At 42.3% G+C, this 21920-nt stretch overlaps 1 protein-coding gene across 3 annotated transcripts in view; it reads left to right on the top strand.

Moving 5' to 3' along the window:
* dnaaf10 (dynein axonemal assembly factor 10) overlaps window positions 1–21708 on the top strand; it is a 151702-nt gene extending 129994 nt beyond the window's left edge. For all 3 annotated transcript variants that reach the window (XM_085981627.1, XM_085981625.1, XM_085981626.1), the window contains 8 exons: window positions 2471–2571; window positions 7091–7221; window positions 9926–10027; window positions 11770–11885; window positions 12858–12992; window positions 18695–18792; window positions 20134–20354; window positions 20536–21708. In XM_085981627.1, coding sequence (XP_085837753.1) covers window positions 2471–2571; window positions 7091–7221; window positions 9926–10027; window positions 11770–11885; window positions 12858–12992; window positions 18695–18792; window positions 20134–20341 — 891 coding nt within the window. In that variant the 3' untranslated portion in view covers window positions 20342–20354; window positions 20536–21708. The remainder of the gene's footprint in view (window positions 1–2470; window positions 2572–7090; window positions 7222–9925; window positions 10028–11769; window positions 11886–12857; window positions 12993–18694; window positions 18793–20133; window positions 20355–20535) is intronic.
* The last annotated feature ends 212 nt before the right edge of the window (window positions 21709–21920 follow it).

The following is a 21920-nucleotide window of genomic DNA, read 5'->3' as shown; positions in this document are numbered from 1 at the left end:
TTTCTGCCCGGAGACAGCGCAGCCTCACTGTCTGCAACAGTTGATACTGGTGCAGAATTATGGAAAGTCTGCTCTTAGTCACATTGTGTCCTTAAAAGTTCTTGCCGTACCTTCACATGGCAACTTTAACCCAGGGATTTATAACAATGATAATACAGTGTCTAAGTTAAAGATTGATAACCATACTTAGCGTACATAACATTTCCAGTGGGTATTACATAATAAAACTCTGTTTAGTGCAGTACGTCTGTTACAAGGTGGCCATATAATAAGAACAGATACTACACTTGATCTTAGCCAAAAGGTGTGAAGCGATAACCAGTAAACTCCCGCTCCTGCTACAGTCTTCCTCGGTCACTCTCTTTAATAGAGGTCTTTAAGATTATGAAGGGATTTGATAGGGTAGACGTAGAGAAGATATTTCCACTTGTGGGGGAGACCAAAACTAGGGGCCCATAAATACAAGATAGTCACCAATAAATCTAATAAGGAATTCAGGCAAAACTTCTTTATCCAAAGAGTGGTGAGAATGTGGAACTCGCTACCACATGGAGTAGTAGAGACGACTAGCGTAGATGCATTTAAGGGGAGGCTCGATAAACCCATGAGAGAGAAAGAAATAGAAGGATATGTTGATAGGGTTAGATGGAGTAGGGTGAGAGGAGGCTCGTGTGGAGCAGAAACACAGGCATGGACCAATTGGGCCGAATGACCTGTTTGTGCATAGTGCACCCTGTGCAATTCGCCTGTTCGTGAAACATGTTTTTTTCTTGTCTGCTTGAAAATGAAGTGAATATTTCCTATGGACAAGGTTATACCCTGTCTCCTCCCCACCCCATCCCAAAAAACTAGGTTTTACAATATATACTGCGTAACCAGTCCCTATTCTACTAATCCAGAACAAAGGGGCATAATCTTAAAATTGGAACTAAACCATTTAAGAGTGAAATCAGGAAGTACTTTTTTTCCACACAAAGGGTGGGGGAAAGCTGGAATTCTCTCCGGTAAATGGCTGTGGATGTTTGGTCAATTGGAATTTTTACGACTGAGATCAGCAGTTTTTTGTTAGGCAAGTGTATCAAGGATCATAGGTGGGTAAATGGAGTTGAGATACAGATCAGCCATGATCTAATAGAATGGCAGAACAGGCTCGAGGGGCAGAATGGCCTACGTCCTATGTTACCCAAAAGCCATCCATTGATTATTATTGTCTTCCCTGAAGAAGTCAAGTAGGGCTAAATTACAAAGGATAAAGACGTCATCGTAACTTCCTTCATTTCCGGGGTTGACGTGCAGGTTCTTCTGATTGCTGTCACACACAATCTGGACACTGGGGGAGTGGAAGCCCTTGCTGTTGACACAGTTGAGTGGGTGCCCTGTGGGATAATTTTCACCTTCACCACTTGGGCGGTAAACTGACTGAGTGATTTAACCACCCATTATAAAATCCGCACATTGATTTCAATCAAAATGACCTCCAATGTGCGGTGTGATTGCTAGTGCACTGTACTATGCATGTCAAAATGCATTAAATATCTGCAATTAATGATGCATTTCTGCAATGACCAGAGAAGCATAATGGGAGTGAGGGATGGGCAGAAGGACACACTTTCAATAATTTAGTAAAGTCTTAAAAAGAAAAAAAGCAGCAAATGGGGCATGACAAACTTTCAAATAATTCACACTTTAATATGTATTTCAAATACTAATACATGTGTTGCAATATCAAAGATTCTATTCTCAAAACAGGAATCTAATCTGTAATGAGACTGTAGAATTTGGGCATGTTACATAATGACTGGAAATATTGCTACTTTTATATAAATTGGTAAAACATGTTGGAGCACCATTGTACTTTGCCAGAGGGTGATAGGATGTGAATTGATGTCTGCTGATCAACATCGTGGCTTGATTAATCAGAGGTGCCAACCAGAGGTCAGATGGATTACTGTAGGGAGGAACTGGAAGTCGTATCCAGTGGTTGATTATGAAGTGGCACTGGCAAAGGCCTGGGAGAGGGTCATCTATCTGCCCTTCTGAGTGTGTGAATTACTCTGTGGGGACTTGGAGCAGAATTGGTGAAAAACAGAAAATGTAGCTTGCCAAAACACACAGAATGTCACCATCTGTATTGCTGCTATTTATTCCAACTGGTCAGCAATTCCCAATTGGACACTGTTGGTAAAGTACCAAGAGGTGTTCTTGACTGAGTTAGGCAGAGCCTTCCTTGTCTGGGATTGTTTCTTTGCTAACCTTTGCCTCATCTAGGAGAGCAAACTTACCTTGCTGCTTGTGCTACTCACTGGTTAATAATATGCCAGGAGATTAATTTTACTATTGTAGGCAGAGTCTCACCTCCGACAGTTTGCTCTCCCAGATGGCCTCGCTGAACCTTGCCTTGTAGTTGAGAAGTGCCTACTGTGCCACTTAATATTCATTTTTATAATTTGCAAAATAAATGTCTTTTCAGATTGAAAAATCAAAACCTATTAAATGTGGCACCTTTGGAGCCGCCTCTTTGCAACAGAGGTATCTATCGACAGGGGACTTCGATGGAAACTTGAACATATGGCAAGTATTCAAAACCTAGAGAAGCTACTCTCTTTCTCTCTCCACGGATGTTGCCTGGCCTGCTGAGTTTTTCCAGCATTTTCTGTTGTTACTAGAGAAGCTACTGTTGTGTGTGTCCTAGTTTTGGGAACTGTGATGAGAAATGTTCCATTCCTAATGAAATTGTTGTCTTTCAGAAGATTGTTGAAGAAATAACATTTTAAGAAAGGTGATAGTTTTGAAATCTGCAATGGCAATCTCTCAAGTCACCTTGGCAATATGCACAATAGCAAAATACTGCGGATGCTGGAAATCCGAAATAACAACAGAAAACGCTGGAAAAACTCAGCAGGCCAGGCAGCATCCATGGAGAGAGAAACAGAGTTAACGTTTCAGGTCTGACGAAGGGTTTCGACCTGAAACGTTAACTCTGTTTCTCTCTCCATGGATGCTGCCTGGCCTGCTGAGTTTTTCCAGCATTTTCTGTTGTTATTTGGCAATATGTACGTGGCTTCTAAATTTTCTGATTAAAGGCAGTATGTTCAGCATTCAGGCATTGGGTGGAATTTTCCCAGTATTTGTAGTCAGTTGGGGGAGGAAATCTATTCCATGTGTCCATTCCCAGCACAGATAGATAGATAAATTATATATGTCGACTGTAAATCTTTGTTTACTGAAGGTGTTTCAGTTAGTCATGTTAATTTTTCATAAATGAAGCTGATCAGATAATTCCTGTTTAACAAGTTCCCAAGCAAATTATGGATGGCCTGGTGTATATTTTATCACCACTGGCCATAATATTTTCGAATACTTCGTGGTATGTTGAATTGATTGGCGGGGGGGGGGGGGGGATTTCTAGCTATAGCTCAAAAAACCTGTTGAAGCTTCTTTCTAATTCCATATACATGTGGAAGTAGGATTTTTGTGTTCATTTTTATTGATCCACATGAATGTCAGATTGTTTTAATTATAGATAGGCTGATCTACATTTAACATTAAGCTGTGATGCTCCTCACAATTTAAAAGAAAATAAATGCATTTGTATTTTACGTTCCAAAGAAAGGTGGGGGGTTTTTTCCCCCTCCTTTTTTGCTTGACTTTGAGCCCTTTATGGTTTGAAAATATTCGCCAGAACGATACCTGTGCTTAAAGACTTCAGGAAGTCTAAAGGCGGAAGTCACACCCCCATCCACATCAATGGGGCTGTGGTGGAAAGGGTGGACAGCTTTAAGTTCCTCGGAGTCCACATCACGGAAGACCTCTCCTGGTCCCTCAATACCTCCTCTCTGGTGAAGAAGGCCCAGCAGCGCCTATATTTCCTAAGGAGGCTGAAGGGATGTAACCTGTCACCCCTGATCCTCTCTAACTTTTACCGCTGCACAATAGAGAGCATCCTGACAAACTGTATCACAGTATGGTATGGCAGCTGTAGCTACTATGACCGGAAAGCCCTGCAGCGGGTAGTCAAAACTGCCCAACGCATTACCGGCACCCGGCTACCGACCATAGAGCACATATACCAGAAACGCTGTTTACGGAGGTCACGGTCCATCATCAAAGACCCTACCCACCCCAGCCACAGTCTGTTCGCCCTCCTGCCATCTGGGAGATGCTACAGATGCATTCGCACCCGTACGACCAAATTTAGGAACAGCTTCTTTCCCAGGGCTGTCATCCTACTGAACTCCACAAATAAACTCTAAAGCCTGCACATCTGCCAATGCACTTTATTATGGTTATGTTTATGTTAATGTATTACAAGCCAAATGTATGTTGAATGTTTAAATGTCTTAATCTAAATGTACACTCTCGGGAGCCGCAAGCCTACATTTTGTTGTACTGCACTTGTGCACTAACAATGACAATAAAAGTTGATTTGATTTGTATGAGGACGGGTTGCATAAACTTGGCTTGTATTTCCTTGAGTTTAGAAGGTTCAGATGTGATCTAATCAAGGTGTTTAAAATGATCAAGGGATTCGATAGAATACAACAACGACAAGCTCTGAGCCGTTTTACTATGTTAAAGGTGCTCTATAAATGAAACTTGTTGTTGTATAGTGCCTGAAACATAGTAAAACGTCCCATGGCGCTTTGCAGGAGTTAGACTAAAATTGACACAAGCCAAAAAGAAAACATTAAGACAGGTGAGAAAACGCTTGGTCAAAGAGGTAGGTTTTTAAGGAGTGTCTTAAAGGGGGAGAGAGAGGTAGAGAGGTGAAGAGATTTGGGGAGGGAATTCCAGAGCTTAGGCCTAGACGGCTGAAGTCACGTTCGCCAATGGTTGAGCGAAGGATGTGGGGGTATGTGCAAGAGGCCAGAGTTGGGAAACGCAGGGTTCTCAAAGGATTGTAGGGCTGGAGGAGATTACAGAGATAGGGATGGGGCCATGGAGGGATGGAGGGATTTAAACACTAGGATGACATTTTTTAAATGGACTGGGAGCCAATGTAGGTCAGCAAGTATAGGGGAGATGGATGAACAGGATGTGGTGTGTGTTAGGATACGGGCAACAGAGATTTGGATAAGCTGAATTTTATGTAGGGTAGACACACAGAAGTTATTTCCTTCGGAGGGGGAATCCAGAGCAAGTGGGTACAGTCTTCAAATTTGAGGCAGGCCATTTAGGAGTGATATTAGGAAGCACTTTTTAACACAAAGGGTAGTGGAAATCTGGAATTCTCTCCCCAAAAGGCTGTGTATGTTGGGTCCATAGAAATTTTCAAGACCGAGATCGACAGATTTTTCTTGGGTAAGGTTGTTAAGGAATATGGATCAAAGGCGGGTAAATGGAGTTGAGGCATAGATCAACCATGGTCTAATGAATGGTGGAGCAGGCTCGAAGGACTGAATGGCCTACTCCTGTTCCTGTGTACCTTTTTAAACATTGGTGATACCAATTTTAGCAATGAACAGACTGTCAACCAAATGACTTGCAGGAGCACCCTAATGGTTAGCTGCTGCACATGTGCATTCAACATTGTTGTGACTGCCGACATGTGTCTCCAGCCCCAGAATAGGAACACAGGACTTAATTCTGCAAGATAAATCCGTTCAGATCACATGCTCCAAATTCCTTAGGGGGGGGGGAACATTGCCTCATGGTAACTGACACTGCTTGTGATACCGTACCATACTAAATTCCTTTATATCTGCTTCTATACCCATCAACAGGTAATCATTAAACCAGTAGAATGTTTTATTTATTTTCTTGGACTGGCTAATGATTGACTTAAATATTTTCTAATTTTCACTGTTATATCTTTGGCTAAATGCATAATGAACATAATATCATGCAACTTTTATTTTTAAAAAGTATTTCTCTTGGCTGCCCTTCCTCTTAATTTTCTATACGCCACAACCAGATCAAACAGCTGGGCTGTAGACTTGCATGCAGTCAGCTGCGAAGAGGTGTCTCGAACAGCAATTTGCCACCATTGTGATAGAAACTTGTCTTGTTGACCACTTCAGTCCGAACCAATTCTACAACACACTGTCTTCAGAATTTTAACTGTTGCACAACCTGATAGTGTGCATTTTTCCTGTGGATTTTAAAAGAAAACATAGAAGGTAGGAGCAGGAGTAGGCCATTCAGCCTCTCGAGCCTGCTCCGCCATTCAATGCGATCATGGCTGATCATCCAAGTTCAGTACCCAGTCCCTGCTTTCTCCCCATACCCCTTGATCCCTTTAGCCTTGAGAAATATATCCAACTCCTTCTTGAATATATTTAATGAATTGGCCTCAACTGCCTTCTGTGGTAGAGAATTCCACAGGTTCACCACGTTCTGGGTGAAGAAATTCCTCCTCATTTCTGTCCTAAATGGCTTACCCCTTATCCTTAGACTGTGACCCCTGGTTCTGGACTCCCTGACCATCGGGAACATCCTTCCTGCATCTAGTCTGTCCAGTCCTGTCAGAATTTTATAAGTTTCAATGAGATCCCCTCTCATTCTTCTAATCTCCCAATCTATTGCCATTCAGATAATAATCTGCCTTCCTGTTTTTGCCACCAAAGTGGATAACCTCACATTTATCCACATTATATTGCATCTGCCATGCTTCTGCCCAATCACCCAACCTGTCCAAATCATCCTGGAGTTTCTCGGCATCCTCCTCACAGCACACACGCCCACCCAGCTTTGTGTCGTCTGCAAATTTGGAGATATATCTAGTTCCCTTGTCTAGATCATTAATATATATTGTGAATAGCTGGGGTCCAAGGACTGATCCCTGCGGTACCCCGCTAGTCACTGCCTGCCACTCGGAAAAAGACCTGTTTATTCCAACTCTTTGCTTTCTGTCTGCCAACCAGTTTTCTATCCAAGTCAATACCTTGCCCCCAATCCCATGTGCCTTAACTTTACACACTAAAACTCTTCCAATTAATTTTGCACTGTTAATGTTTATTGTTGCTGGTGAAATTGCATTGCCTCTTTTCATCATATTGCAAGTAGCTTCAAAGTCACTTCCACTCTCTGTCAAGTCCGTTCACTGGGAATTTTGTGAACTTTGTTCACTTTTCTCATTTTCTTTATCCAGGAATCTGGAGGCCCCAGAAATGCCGGTGTACTCAGTAAAAGCTCACAAGGAGATCATAAACAGCATTGATGGTATAGGAGGCCTGGGAATTGGGGAAGGAGCCCCAGAAGTGGTTACTGGCAGCCGAGATGGTAATTTGCATTAAAATTATTCCTCTCTCGTGTCCCCAACCCCATGCTCTGCAGTCTGTTGAAGTGCTGTAATGATTGAACCTATTGAAATATCTGTTTGTTTCATTGCTAAATCCTGAAGCTTTCCTCCAGTGGTGTCTGAGAATCTAGAAATGTCTTGCATATTATCATAGAATCATAGAATGATATAGCATAGAAGGAGGCCATTTGGCCCATCATGGCTGTGCCAGCTCTTTGAAAGAGCTATCCAATTAGTGCCACTCCCCTACGCTTTCCCCATAGCCCTGAACATTTTTTTCCTTCAAGTATTTATCCAATTCCCTTTTGAAAGTTACTATTGAATCTGCTTCCATATCCTTTCAGGCAGTGCATTCCAGATCATAACAACACGTTCTGTAAAACATTTTTTCCTCATGTCGCCTCTGGTTCTTTTGCTAGTTACCTAAAATCTATGTCCTCTGGTTACCGTCCGTTCTGCAACTCCATTTCTCCTCATTTACTCTATCAAAACCTTTCATGATTTTGAGCACCTCAATTAAATCTCCCCATAACCTTTAATGAAAGGGTATCCAAGCTTGTGGCCTGTCGGCTGTCCCTAAGCCTTGCCTATCTAGTCCTCAAAGCTAGGTAACTCAGTCCTATTTTCGCCTATATTTCTTATTTGCTGGTTTGTCCTATATGAATTTTGTGTGCCAAGATCTTTGGAAAGGTATATTATTAGCTCTCTTGCCTCAGTGGTGGATAAATCCTAAATCAGAACTTCAAGATCAGTAACTTGAGATACACGCACACTAGTGGGAATATGGATTTAAGCTTGTATGTGTTCCCGAGGCGCCATGGTCTACTTATGCAGACCACGAAGATTAAAGTTTAACCACTCATGATTTAACAACTTTGTTCCATTGTGTAATGGGATGGGTGCATCTTTTTTTGCTGTTTTCTGTAAGGAATGCAGAAGTATTTGAATTTTTTTTCGTGCTTTAAAAAAGCACAAGTACTCCTTTATTTTAGGGAGCATGTATTTTCCTGTTATGACATCCTAACACCCACCACAAAAATCTCAGGTTCCATCATCTATTGCTTTGTCCTTGCTTCTAGTGATTAACAGTAAATTGCTCACCTGTGCCATTTGCTTTCTACAACAGTACACTGTATCTCAATAAAACTATCTCATTCATAAAATTTATACACACTACATATTATGAAACGGTAGGAATGCAAACAGACCATTCAGTCATCCATCTTGTCCTGTAGTTGATGCATTTCATCTCCCTTCCTGCTTTAGTGCCAAGCCTACATTCCCCTACTGTTTATTGAACTAGGAATCTTTATTTTTGAATGTTTCAACTGAATTTACATTCATCGTGCTATGTGATGAAGTATTCCACAAGTTAGTAACTTGAGGTGTGGCGTGATTATTCCTTCACAGCATTGTCACTAGGATTTCAGTAATTTGTACATTTACTTGAATTTTCTAGATGTGGATCACGTGTGGAGAGAATATTTTGAGCTGTTCAGTGCTAGGGTAAAGTGCCAGTGGTTATGGAAATGTCACTGATGGTGGTAGTGGTGGGAGGAATTCAAAGTGATGAATTGAGAGTCACAAGAACGTATGGCTCAAGTGCCATTACATTAAATTAGCTTGGTGACCGTACTGTTTCAATTCAGCTCAAGAATACTTTACCATATTATCATGCTTTCTAGTTGTGATTCTCCACGTCCATCCCAGTAATTATCATTGTGATTGGGGGAGGGAAGAAGAGTTAGGTTCTGATTCCCTTCCTTCTCACTATCACAATGCACAACTCGCATGGAATTAAGCACGCTCACTTCCTAATGGATAAAGGCACTGCCAGTATAGTACTCAAGTCAGAGACCAGATGATCCCAGATAGTGTTTCTGCTGTTGAAGTTGCAATTGTACGGTACAATTGACCTCTGTGTTCCTGGGCTATGTCGGTAAGAATTAGCCAGGTTTCTGATCTTGAATGCTACTCCGTGATCTCTGCTGGAAAGTGCAAATGTCTAGCTGTTGGGAGAGGGTTAGATCAAATTCAGCATGATAGCCACCTATTCAACCATGGAGACCATCATTCAGTGTCTAGTCTCGCACTTTGACAATTGTCACTTGAGGAAGGACAATGAATGCCTATGGAATCATACACTGGCATATGCAGCTAGTATCTTGAGGCGCAGAGGGAGAAAAGGGGTTAGAAAATTACCATCTTCCCCAGAAAAGAAATAAGTGCACATTGCCTTTTCAAATTGGCAGAACTGGTAGTGGATCAGTGCCTTTGGCGTGGGATCCTCTGTGTTGGTTTGTAATTGCATGAATGGGCCGTATCATTTGTACATGCTCTGGTCTTAAAGAAACTTGGTACGATACACACCCTTAAAGTGCACTTCTCGCCAACTAGCTGTTACTAAAGGTTTCAGTATCAAAGAAACCACTTGAAACAGAAGTAATACATTTTGCACGATAATTTGTCATTAATATTCTTTTTGGAGAACAAAATCAGAAATGCAGGCAGCAATCAGGGGTAGGTTAAATTGCACTGTTTGAATCTGTCTATTTGAAAGTTTCCAGCAATCTAAACATCTGTTTTATGTGCTGACTGTTCATTGTACATTATATTGATGCTTTGTGTGCTATTAGTGCCTGATGCAAATTAGATTATATAGATTGTGTTTTATGTTTTTGAAAGGAATGGTGAAAGTCTGGGACCCAAGACAAAAAGACACCCCCGTAGCAAATATGCAGCCTGCAGATGGAGATACCAAGCGGGATTGCTGGACTGTGGCATTTGGTATGTCCTAAATATGGCTTTATATTGAAGCCATCCATAATGATCAATAACTTCACAAGATTACAAAGAGGAATTGGGATGGGATTGAATAACCATGTACGGTACATAGATATTTTTTAATAATACTCTTTCTAAAAAAAAAAAAAAGCAGTGCACAATGTTTGACCATAATGCATGTCCCATATACATTATGAATATAAAAATATTTTAGACTAAAGATGCCTTGACTAAATCAGGTGGACTTCATTTCCAGAGCTTGACTATAGCTTTGTTCTGACTTTTAATAGCAGATGTTGTTTGTATGTGTTGTATCTGCTGGACTTTCAAAACTTAAAACACATGGAACAAGAAAAGCCCGTTTGGCCTATCTGGTCTGTTTTTTCCATAAATGAAGTACAATTTGTCTAATCATGGGTTTAACCCAACTTAATATGCAAGCAAATCTCCAGAACATTTGTGCTGTTCCAGGATATTCTTGTTCTGAACTCCATTGTTGGCCAATGCTTCATTGTTGGCTAATGCTTCAATCAGCTTTCCTCTTCTAGATTAGAACCTTAAGGGCAGAAATTACTGCTTGCGGTATTTACTTAACATGACGGCTCACCACCACCTTCTCGAGGACAATTAGGGATGGGCAATAAATGCTGGCCTTGCCAGCAATGCCCACATCCCAGGAATGAATAAAAGTAAACTGTTCATATCATGTTCCCTTATTTGCATTTTAACCCATTTAAAGCAAACGGGTTAATACTTCGGTTAAAATAACGGACAAGGAATGCCATAGGAACACACAGACAATGTTTCAGACAGTCATTTCTAGGCTTTTTCTAATTCATGCACTTTAACTATGGGAGGGACGGAATCTAATCTGTTCAACATGTCTTGTTTTTGTTGAGCTGTGTACTTTGTAGAAAGATCACCTTTTTCTGTTTTTTCAGATCCTTCTGTGGCCTCCGTCATTCTAATTTTATTTTCCTAAAAAGAGCTTTCAAGTTATTTACTGCTTTCTCCCTGTGCTGATGCCCATCTCTCACTGGTCACTAGTAAGCTTCTACGTTAAAGCATTAAAAAAAAATCCTGTTTATAGATAGATCACAGTCAATGCTATTGCAGGTGATGGATTGTACAGGGATGATGGTCCGAATGGCCTCCTTCTGTGCTGTATTCTTCTATGATGCTCTGAAAAGGGTTAACAATACGATACAGAATAAGGCTTCATATACTGTGGAGTGAGTGAGGATCACACGACCAAAATGGCATGGCCAGATAGTAATTTCTTAAAGGGGCAAGATAACTACAACAACATCTTGCATTTATATAGTGTCTTTAACGTAGTAAAACGTCCCAAGGCACGTCACAGGAGTGTTAGCAGACAACATTTGGCATGGAGCCACATGAGATATTAGGACAGATGACCAAAACCTTGGTCAAAGCAGTTTAAAATTTTTGAGTTTAAGGAGCATCTTAAAGGAGGAGAGAGAGGCAGAGAGGTTTAGAGAGGGAATCCCAGAGCTTGGGGAAACCTAGAGGGTTTCCCTCTCCTCTCCATTTTTATCTGGATGTAGAAGCAGTGAGGAGAAAAAAGAACTGTTTTCAGAGCAAACGTAATACACATGCTGAACTACCAGCCTTGATTGAGTTTTGGTAAATAAAATATGAGACACTTCCTGGCTGGGGATGGTGTCCAGTTCAGTTGATTTTTTTTTTTCTAAACTCGCATTCTGTGTTGCCTCCATGGACAGGTCATGCCTACAGTCACCAGGAGCGCTGTGTGTGTGCTGGATATGACAATGGAGACATCAAGCTATTTGACCTAAGAACTATGTCACTTCGTTGGGAAAAAAACATCAGGAATGGGGTAAGGAACAAATGAGATTTTAAGCCAGTGTAAAACCCAAAACCACCCCTGCTTGTGGAGAAGAAAATGGTGAATGAATGGCTGAATGTAAAAGCACTGACACAATTGCAAGCAGACTTTTGAATCAAAGGCTCTGCAGGTACCCATTTTATAGTAACCACTATTCAAAATAAACTTCCTTCCCTTCCCTCTATTTTTGTTTACTCTTCCTTTAATCTCTCCACCTCGCATTTCTTTTCCTGACTCCAAGCCGATTGCTCAGTCTCTGTCAGTGCCACTGTTCGCTAACCACTAGGAAGTGGATGATTGCCTCCTCTCTCCTTCTTAAGTGTCACTATAACTCCTGTCTTTACTGTGCGCTGGAAACTGCGTGTCCCCAAAGCAGCTTTGGGGAAGACTTTTGAGTTCTGGATTAAACTTTCCTGAAGAAATCTGTTTCCAATTGCAGAAAATGCTGGAAACGCTCAGCAGGTCAGGCAGCATCTGTGGAGCAGTCATGATGTTTTAGATATAAACCCTTCCTCTGAACTCTTCTCTCTATGGAGACGGTAGTTTGAAAACCACTGAACGCTTGGTTTCTGTTCAAATTTGCTGAGAATGACACTTGAACCTTGAGCAAAGGCATGTGGGCAGGGCATGAGTGTGGATGGGCTTCTGGTGTTAGTGGTTGTGTCTTTAGCCTTGAACCACAACACCAGATACCTCCAGGCTTATTTTGCATTATACCATTATCTTTGAGTTAAATAATTAACAAAGAACCTTTTGGCCATTTGCCAACAAAAAAAGTCAGTAACATTTTCCATGAATTTTAAATTTACATTTTCCCCACAGCCAATGTATTAAATCAGAACATTTCTGTGGGTAAAGTAGTAATTCTTTTTGTGACATTAAAATTTCCTTTATTTAAATATTGCAAGTTTTCCGCATTGACAGCTAAGTATTTTGCAAATGGGACCTTTCTTGTTTTTGCAGGTTTGTTGTGTCGAGTTTGACAGAAAAGATATCACCATGAATAAACTGGTGGCCACTTCCTTGGAGGGAAAATTCCATGTGTTTGACATGAGGACCCAGCACCCAACAAAGGGTTTTGCTTCAGTCAGTGAAAAGGTATTTAATTCTGAGAAGGCAGTGTTTCCTTTGGTTTATAAGGATTCATAGAATGGCCGCCTTCTGTGCTGTAACCATTCAGCCCGTTGAGCCCATGCCGACTCTCGGCTAGTCCCACTCCCCTGCTCTTTCCCCATAGCCCTGCAAATTGTTTTCCTTCAGATACTTAACCAACTCCCTTTTGAAAGATAATATTGAGTCTGCCTCCACCACCCTTTCAGGCAATGCATTCCAGATCTTAACCACTCATTTGCGTTTAAAAGTTTTTTCTTGGTCACCTTTGGTCCTTTTGCTAATCACCTTAAATCTGTGTCCTCTTGTTCTCGACCCTTCTGTCAATGGGAACAGTTTCTCTCTATCTACTCTGTCCAGACCCCTCATGATTTTGAACACCTCTATCAAATCTCCTCTCAATCTTCTCTGCTCCCAAGAAGAACAACCCCAGCTTCTCCAGTCTATCAACGTAAGTGAAGTCCCCCATTCCTGGAATCAGTCTCGTAAATCTTTTCTGCACCTTCTCTAAGGCCTTCACATCCTTCCTAAAGTGTGGTGCCCAGAATTGGACACAGTACTCCAGTTGGGGCCGAACCAGTGTTTTATACAGGTTCATCATAATTTCCACACTTTTATACTCTATACCTCTATTTATGAAGCCCAGGACCCCATAAGCCTTTTTAACTGCTTTCTCAACCTGCCCTGCCACCTTCAACGATTTCTGCACACATACCCCAGGTCTCTCTGTTCGTGCACCCCCTTTAGGATTGTACCATTTAGTTTATATGTCCTCTCCTCATTTTTACCAAAATGTATCACTTCACACTTTTCTGCGTTAAATTTCATCTGCCACGTGTTCGCCCATTTCACCAGCCTATGTCTTCTTGAAGTCTATCACTCTCCTCCTCACTGTTCACTATACTTCCAAGTTTTGTGTCATCTGCAAATTTTGAAATTGTGCCCTCTACACCCACGTCCAAGTCATTAATATATATCAAGAAAAGCAGTGGTCCTAGAACCGACCCCTGGGGAACACCATTGTATACCTTCCTCCAGTCCGAAAAACAAATGTTCACCACTACTCTCTGTTTCCTGTCATTTAGCCAATTTCATATCCATGCTGCTACTGTCCCTTTTATTCCATGGGCTTCAACTTTGCTGCCAAGCCTATTATGTGGCACTTTGTCGAACGCCTTTTGGAAATCCATGTACACTACATGTAACTCATCTGTTACCTCATCAAAAAACTCGATCAAGTTGGTTAATCATGATTTGCCTTTAACAAATCGGTGTTGGCTTTCCTTAATTAATCCACACCTATCCAGTGACTGTTAATTTTGTCCCTGATTATTGTTTCTAAAAGCTTTCCCACTACTGAGGTTAAACTAGTAGTTGCTGGGTTTATCTTTACACCTTTTTTGAACAATGGTGTAACATTTGCAATTCTCCAGTCCTCTGGCACCACCCCCGTATCTATGGAGGATTGGAATATTATGGCCAGTACCTCCGCGACTTCTGCCCTCAATTCCCTCAGCATCCTAGGATGCATCCCATCCACTCCTGGTTATTTATCTACTTTAAGTAAAGCCAACCTTTCTAATACCTCTTTATCAATTTTTATCCTATCAAGTGTCTCCACTACCTCCTCCTTCACTACGTCTATGGTAGCATTCTCTTCCTTGGTGAAGACAGATGCAAAGTACTCATTTAGTACCTCAGCCATACCCTCTGCCTCTATGCATAGGTCTCTTTTTTGGTCCCTAATCGGCCCCACCCCTCCTCTTATTACCCTTTTGCTATTTATATGCCTGTAGAAGACTTTTGGATTACCTTTTATGTTGGCTGTCATTCTATTCTCATACTGTCTCTTTGCCCCACTTATTTTCTTTTTCACTTCTCATCTGACCTTTCTATATATAGCCTGATTCTCCGATGTATTTGCAACCTGACCTCTGTCATACGTGCTCTTTTTCTGCTTCATCATATTCTTTATCTGTTTTGTCATCCAGGGAGCCCAGACTTTAGTTGCCCTGCCTTTCCCCCTAGTGGGACTGTACCTGAACGATTTCCTCTTTAAAGGCAGGCCATTGTTCCATTACAGTTTTGCCTGCCAATCTTTGATTCCAGTTTACCTGGGCCAGATCTGTTCTCATCCCACTGAAATTGGCTTTCCCCCATTTAACATTTTTACTCTAGATTTCTCCCTGTCCTTTTCCAAGACTAATCTAAACCTTATGATACTATGATCACTGTTCCCTAAATGTTCACCTACTGACACTTGCTCCAATTGATCACTTGATGTAGAATGTTGTATCTTGGCTCCAATTGAAAGTACCTTGGTTTTATTTGACTCCTTAATAACCAAGTGCATAGGTTGCCATGGAACTGTCTAATCAAACAACACAAGTAGCTTTCGTGGCAGAAGCCCAATTGGAATCGGCTCTCTACCAGGAGCATTATTTTGTAAAATCGGCCCTATAGTGCAGTCATTTAAACTGTTGTCTGAATAGTATATCAGATGTCCACTTAAGATTACTCTATAATAGGATATGTCAACTATTCAGTTAATTCATGATAGCCAAACAATAAATATTATCTCCAAATAATAGGTGCCAGGCAAGCCTCGGCTAGTGGAGACACAAAAATCTTTCCTAAATGGCCTACCACATAAATACTAAAGGAAAATTCTGGGCTGTGCGTGCAACTAAAACTTAATACGGCTTGATTAATTGGAAAATAAAAATGACATTTCACCCAATGATCATTCTGAGTGCAGCACTCATGCTGGTACCCTGTGAGCAAGTGATCCATGCATAGTGTAAAGTCATATTTTCGGATGTTTTTTTTTTCTTCACAGGATTTGAGGATTGTATTATGTTTAAGTGGTCTGTTTTAAAACAAAGTGAACTGGCACAGGTTTGGAAAGAAAGGCCAAAGGCTGCAGGGATTGAGGAATGTGTGTTAAAGCCAGATAATCCAGTCTGGGGGGATGTTACAACTCTGTCTCTTTTAAACTGATACAGTGAGGATCTATCGTCTTCCTGCCGCAACCCCCCACCCGCCCCCGCTCACCCAACCAAGCCCAGTAGCCAGGTTGACCAGGGACATTAAGCATTTTGTCATCTAATCACAGGTGGCCAAACAAATACTCTCTGTGGTGAGGACAGTTCTGTTCATGTGGTTATGGCATGAGGTGTTTGTGGAGAATTTACTCCAGAGGGGGGGAAGAGTTGATTTGGTTGAATCCTTGCGTGGGAAGGTGTCAAACCTGCCCTTCTGCTTCCTGGAGTCAGAATGAACAAAAAGGAAGTGAAAATCTGTGTTTGAGACACAGCTTTTGATCCCTGGTTAGAAACCAAAAATGCAGCAGATCAGGTCTTACAATTCGAAGTTGTCTAGAGACAAAGATGTGCCAAAAGCAAGTAAGTCAGCCCAAGGAAGCACCAGGGTGCATAGATTATTATCTTTCACCCCCTTCCCCCACACACCCCCTTTTTTCAAGGCGAGGAGCCAGATTGAGTTAAGTGGAATTTGCTTTTACCGTTGTTTCTGTTGTCTGTTTTGCTATCTGTAAAATAAAGCAGCTGAACGGTTGTGTCTAGCTTTGCATCACCAAGTCCTTCAGCTCACCTGTAAAAAGATTGGTGAAGTGCAAGCGAGGATACGTGTAAAAGACACAGGCTTAGATATTGGGCCGCACCGCACCCGTTTCTCAGGCGCTAGGCGGCCTCCTGCGGCCCAAGCTTCTTTCCGGAGGGCTCCTCCCGCAACGCTGGCCTCATGGTAATGAGGTCCAATGCCTAATATCCAGGGCTCCTCGGACACCAATGCCTAATATCCAGGGCTCCTCGGACCTCTCCATTTGTGTGCGGGGGTGGAGGGGGGCGCCCAAAAATGGACACATCCGAATTTCTAGGTCAGTTCAGATCATAAGAAGGGCCGATTGTACACTATTGTATTAGATGTGGACTGTATGGGCACGTAAGATTAAACGTAAGATACTCAGACCACTTGGGCAGTAACCAGCACCAATGGGAGGTCAGTCAGGAGAGCATTGGAATAGTCGAGTCTAGAGGTAACATAGGCATGGATGAGGGTTTCTGCAGCAGATGGATGTGTATATGCTGAGAGTAAGAAGAAGCAAATTGCAATGTGTTCAATGGAAGGAGTGTGGCTGGAGTGTGAGGTGCGGAAGGAGTTATTAGTGAAGTTCCTTGGGCGGGGCGGGCGGGGGGGAGGTTCTTCACTCTCCTTTCACTCTTCTTGGTCACCCACTGGCTGGGCAGGCTGGATTTCTTGGGTGTCTGAAATGAGGAAGGCACAAGGGTAGGGTTGTGGTGAGGGGAGGACGGGAAAGCAAGAGCTGCATGCTTACACTTGTGCAGCTTGTAAATCAGAAGATATGGTGGGATGAGGGGGAAGTGGGATGTGAGAAAGGATAACGTATGAGGATACCAGCATCTTAGTTCTTTCAGCCCTGCTGGTGGCCAAGGGCTCAGCCATGCCCCTGCCAAGAATGGCCTGCACCTCTCCTCCAAGGGGGTGAGATGAAGCTAGAAATGGGAGATGTGCCTCATGTTTGGTAGAGATTGGTGGTAGGTGAGTGATTTCGGGGCGGGGGGCGGAGTGGTGGTGTGTCGTTAATTGAGCAGTGTCAGAGGCTAGTGATGCAGTTGGTAGGAGACGGCTTTTGAAGATGCAGTCACTGACCTTGACCAGTGGTCTGAGGTCACGAAGCTTCTTTGGGCACTGGAGCCAGGTGGTGGGGCGACACTGCTGGCAGTGACAGCCTCGACGATCTGGTCCCATGTCATTCTTTCTGGAGAGCCTCCTGGCCCCTGTGGGTAGAGAACTTCTCTTCCAGTGTTGACCTCCTGCACAAAGCTGGAATGCTGGGTCCAAGACCCTGGGTGCCTTTTCCCTGGCCTGTTGAGCCATTTGTGTTAGTACTGAAGCACTTTTAGCATTTTTCACGTGCGGAAGGCAGTTCAGCTTTAAGAGCTAGAGACTGCCTTGAAAAGGAGTAGGCTAGCTTTAAGTAAAGCCAGCCTCACTTCAGCGATGCAAACTTGGGCCCTGTGCTGAACACACAGCCTGTCAGCAGCGCATTAGTCGCTTGGCTGTGTGCCACAATCATGATAATTAGCAGGCAGCACCAAATTGACGTGCTGCCTGCGCTTTCTGATCGGGCGCGGGCATATCTCGCATCGCGGTGCCCGTGCCCGTTTTTGGGTCTTATCGAATTTCGCCCCCTATAAGTGAATGCAACCCCCCTTTAAGAGGTTTATTTATGCTTTCAATAGACTTCTAAAGTCCCACTGGAAATCCCGCCCTGAAAGTGGGCAGCATACCAATCAGATACAAATGAGGCCTGGGAGTTAAAATTGAACGAGCCTCACACTGATGGCGTCGGGCGGGTTTTACGCTCGCCCCGTCTGCCCAACACCTACTCCCAGTTAAATTTGCCACAACAGCTCAGTCTGTGTCCCATATGTAATGCAGGTGTCACGTGCTGACTATTGTGGTGAAATGGAAGGCTTGTGTACTATCAGATAAATAGTATTTTGCAAGTAGCTAAATACTTTCAGTAAAGTATATGACCCAGGTCTCCAGTTGTTGCTGTTGATCAGTGGGACAGGTGGTGTTGCTCTGTTTCTCTCCTGTTTTTATAAACACAGTATGTTTTGTGTGTCTGCTGCTTTCCCCAGGCATATAAATCCACCATCTGGCAGGCCCGCCACTTGCCACAAAACAGAGACATCTTCATGACAACGGGAGGGGCTGGCAATCTGCACCTTTGGAAATAGTGAGTAAGCTTCTTTCATTTGTAAACACAGTTACGGTGCTTAAACACATGTGAAATACCAGTTTCATGGTTGCTGATGAAGATTAATGATTGAACAGTAGTGAATTATACGCAAGTAATTTTATGCTCAAATCTGAGGCCAGTTTGTTCCTGGCTACACCTATGCATGTCCTGTGACAGAGGCCAGATAGCAGGATGATTGCTTACTTCCCTGTCTGGTGCACATTATTATGGGGAGACCAAATGAGTGGAAGAGAATAAAGCAAGTTGCCAAAAAGAAGTATTCTATTATTTTCTGTTTTTTGAATATATAAGGTATCACCTCCCTCCCCAGCCCTGGCACTGCTGCATCTGTACAATAGGGCAGTGTGTCTTTGAAACCCACCTGACTTGAACGTACCTGAACCCGACTGAATTTCTGGTTTCATGTAATTTTCACGGTCTAGTTTTGGCCTAGGTGAGACTACTGCCCTGAATGGACTTTCTGCTGCTGTGTGGATCCTGTGTCTCCTGCCTGCTGTGAAATATAACAGCCAGGTAGCTTCGAACTCGGCTATTCTGCCCTGCTGACTCTGATAACATTCTGAAACGTGTGTGTCTGGAGGTCTGGCGAGATCACTGGCAGCGCCCTTTCAGATCTTCTGATTTGAAGGGTCAGCATGTCCTCAATTGTCTGCTTTCTTCAGTGATCCTCGTCTGAGGCATCTGGCTAATCGAAATCCCAGGAACATGACATGGGGATTGGTATAATGACATTCCTGCGTTATATACACAAATTTAAACTCCTCCCCTCTGCTTCAGGCAGGAGCTCCTTGATGTCCCAGGATATGCGCAAATGGTATTGGAGGCCCGAGGTGAGAGCTTTTAGTCCAGTCTCCTCCGCCTGCATCCCAGAAGCAGACACCTGCTGTGGGATGTTAGATCCCATAACCAGTCATTGTACGTTTAAAGGTTGAGATGATAGCCTAAATCGCAAGAGCAAAGCTCAAGCATCTCAACTCTGAGACGTGTTGTTGTCTTGGAACACATTCTAGAGTCTTATTTTGTATAATTGGATTTCCGGCAGTTTTCCGTTATGGAATGTACTTTTTTCCAGGGGGGTTGGAAGGGAGGTTGTGTATAATACCGAGATGGATGATGTTAGCTCTTGCTTTTATAGCTAAGCTAAAAGCCGCATTTGAATTTACTGGCAGACACGGACAAAGGCCATGGTAGTTATTATTTATATGGGGGTTGCAGAGGGCGAAGTTAACCTCATTTCCTTTGTTGCATTGGCGAAAGCTGAAAGGCGTTGTCTGAAACTCTGAATATCTCCTAATCTGCCACTTGTGTGATTTCTAGTGAGTACCCTGCCCAGCGCTCAAAGAAGGACTCTGAGAACACGGACATGGGAGTTGCAGGCACAGTCACGCTGCTACAGAATGTTACAATCTCTACCCAGCCTATAGGAAGCCTTGACTGGAGCCCAGACAAACAGGGCCTCTGTGTGTGCACTGCATTTGACCAAATAGTGCGAGTTCTGATTGCTACCAAACTTAATCGAGTTTAATGAATGAACCAAGGTATTATGCAAACGGCCATCTCCATCCGCATAATATGTCCTTTGCACAATATAAAATATCTCCGATGAATGTAATGAGAATTGTGAGGAGACTAAAAAGATTAAAACTTCTATTATATGAAAAGTAATTCAGTTGCAAAATAGGCTATTTTATTTATTTGCCTTTTCCCCTCCCTTTGCAGGACACTTGGTACCAAATATTCTCTTGCCAGCTGATGAGGGTGGGGCTAGTGCACCCTTTGTACTGCACCAACAGAAGTCATTGTTGAGGTGGAGCAAGTCCAATTTACCATCTTGATGGTGCTCCATCTCGTGGCCTGAATGAGAATTGCTCAAATGAAGTGTGAGTTTGACTGGCAGCTTTGCAGTCTAGTGGGTAGTTCAGCACTTGAGCTACATTTCCTCTGCAGAATGTGTGTTTTGAGTGTTAAAAATGTTTATTTTATTCTATAGGAAAATTATCCATTTTATAATGTTTCTTCTGATAACTTTTCTTTTGAAGTTATACCTTTTTTGAAAAGTCAGGAAGCATGGCATGAGTGTGAATATTCTTACTAAATTTCCATTTAAAATAGTTTTTGAAGGTTTGCATTTTTTCCTTCACATTATACTGTACATACAACTGAAAAGTGTCACATTACAGGGTTGTCCAACCTTTGGAACTAGGGCTGGATACTTGTGTCAAAATCAGTGAGTGGACTGCACCTGTTTACGCAGTAGTACAAGCTCCCATATATAAAAGTGAGAACTCCTCCCATGCACAATAAAACAAGGCTCCACTCCACCCCATCCCATCCTCCCCTTCCCCTGAAGCTGAAACACTTGCAAGCTTCAGCTCTTTAAACTTCTTTGGTCTGGAGAACTGGTTAAAGGCTGCTTCCTGATTGGTGCAACAAGCTTGCTTCCTAATTGGTGCAACAAGCTTGCTTCCTGATTGGTACAAAATCCACTGTAATGAGATTAATTTTTACTTTTTCCGAATGTTAGATAATTGCCTTGTGTACATAGATAGTATACAAACAATTTCCTATTGCTCCTTCATTGTTATGACTGAAGGATTGGACAGATTTAAATTCTGTCAGTGTCTTAACTAGGGAAATAAACTCTCATTAGATATTATTGTCTCATTGGAGTACAGGTTTAAACATTTAAATTTTGTCTACTGTTGTAAATAAAGTGAATCTGAAAAGCAATTCTGACGGTTCCTACTTCACTGATTTTGTTTTAAAGTTGGGTTTACTATCTGCCTGAAATTATCAGCCATATTTTGTACATTATTTTGTACATTAGCATTAGAAAAGTGTTATCAATACTTTGTCACATCTCAAATAAACTGTGCAAAATGTAAAAATGTATTCAAATATCTGTTGGATCTTTATTTGTACAATAATACCTTGTTCTATACCTGCATTTCTTGGCTAGCTGAGTATTTGACACATATGGAAAACCCATCACCATGTTTTTAAAAGAATACTTGAATTTATATAGTGACTTTCACACCTTCAGAATGTCCCAAAGTGCTTCACAGCAAATTAATTACTTTCGAAGTTTAGTGACCATTGTTATG

This window comes from Somniosus microcephalus, chromosome 3 (genome assembly GCF_052327205.1).
Source record: "Somniosus microcephalus isolate GS21.2 chromosome 3, FLI_Smic_1.0, whole genome shotgun sequence".
Taxonomy (NCBI): Eukaryota; Metazoa; Chordata; class Chondrichthyes; order Squaliformes; family Somniosidae; genus Somniosus; species Somniosus microcephalus.
Note: the sequence above shows the minus strand (reverse complement) of the source record. Positions and strands in the feature narration are given on the sequence as shown.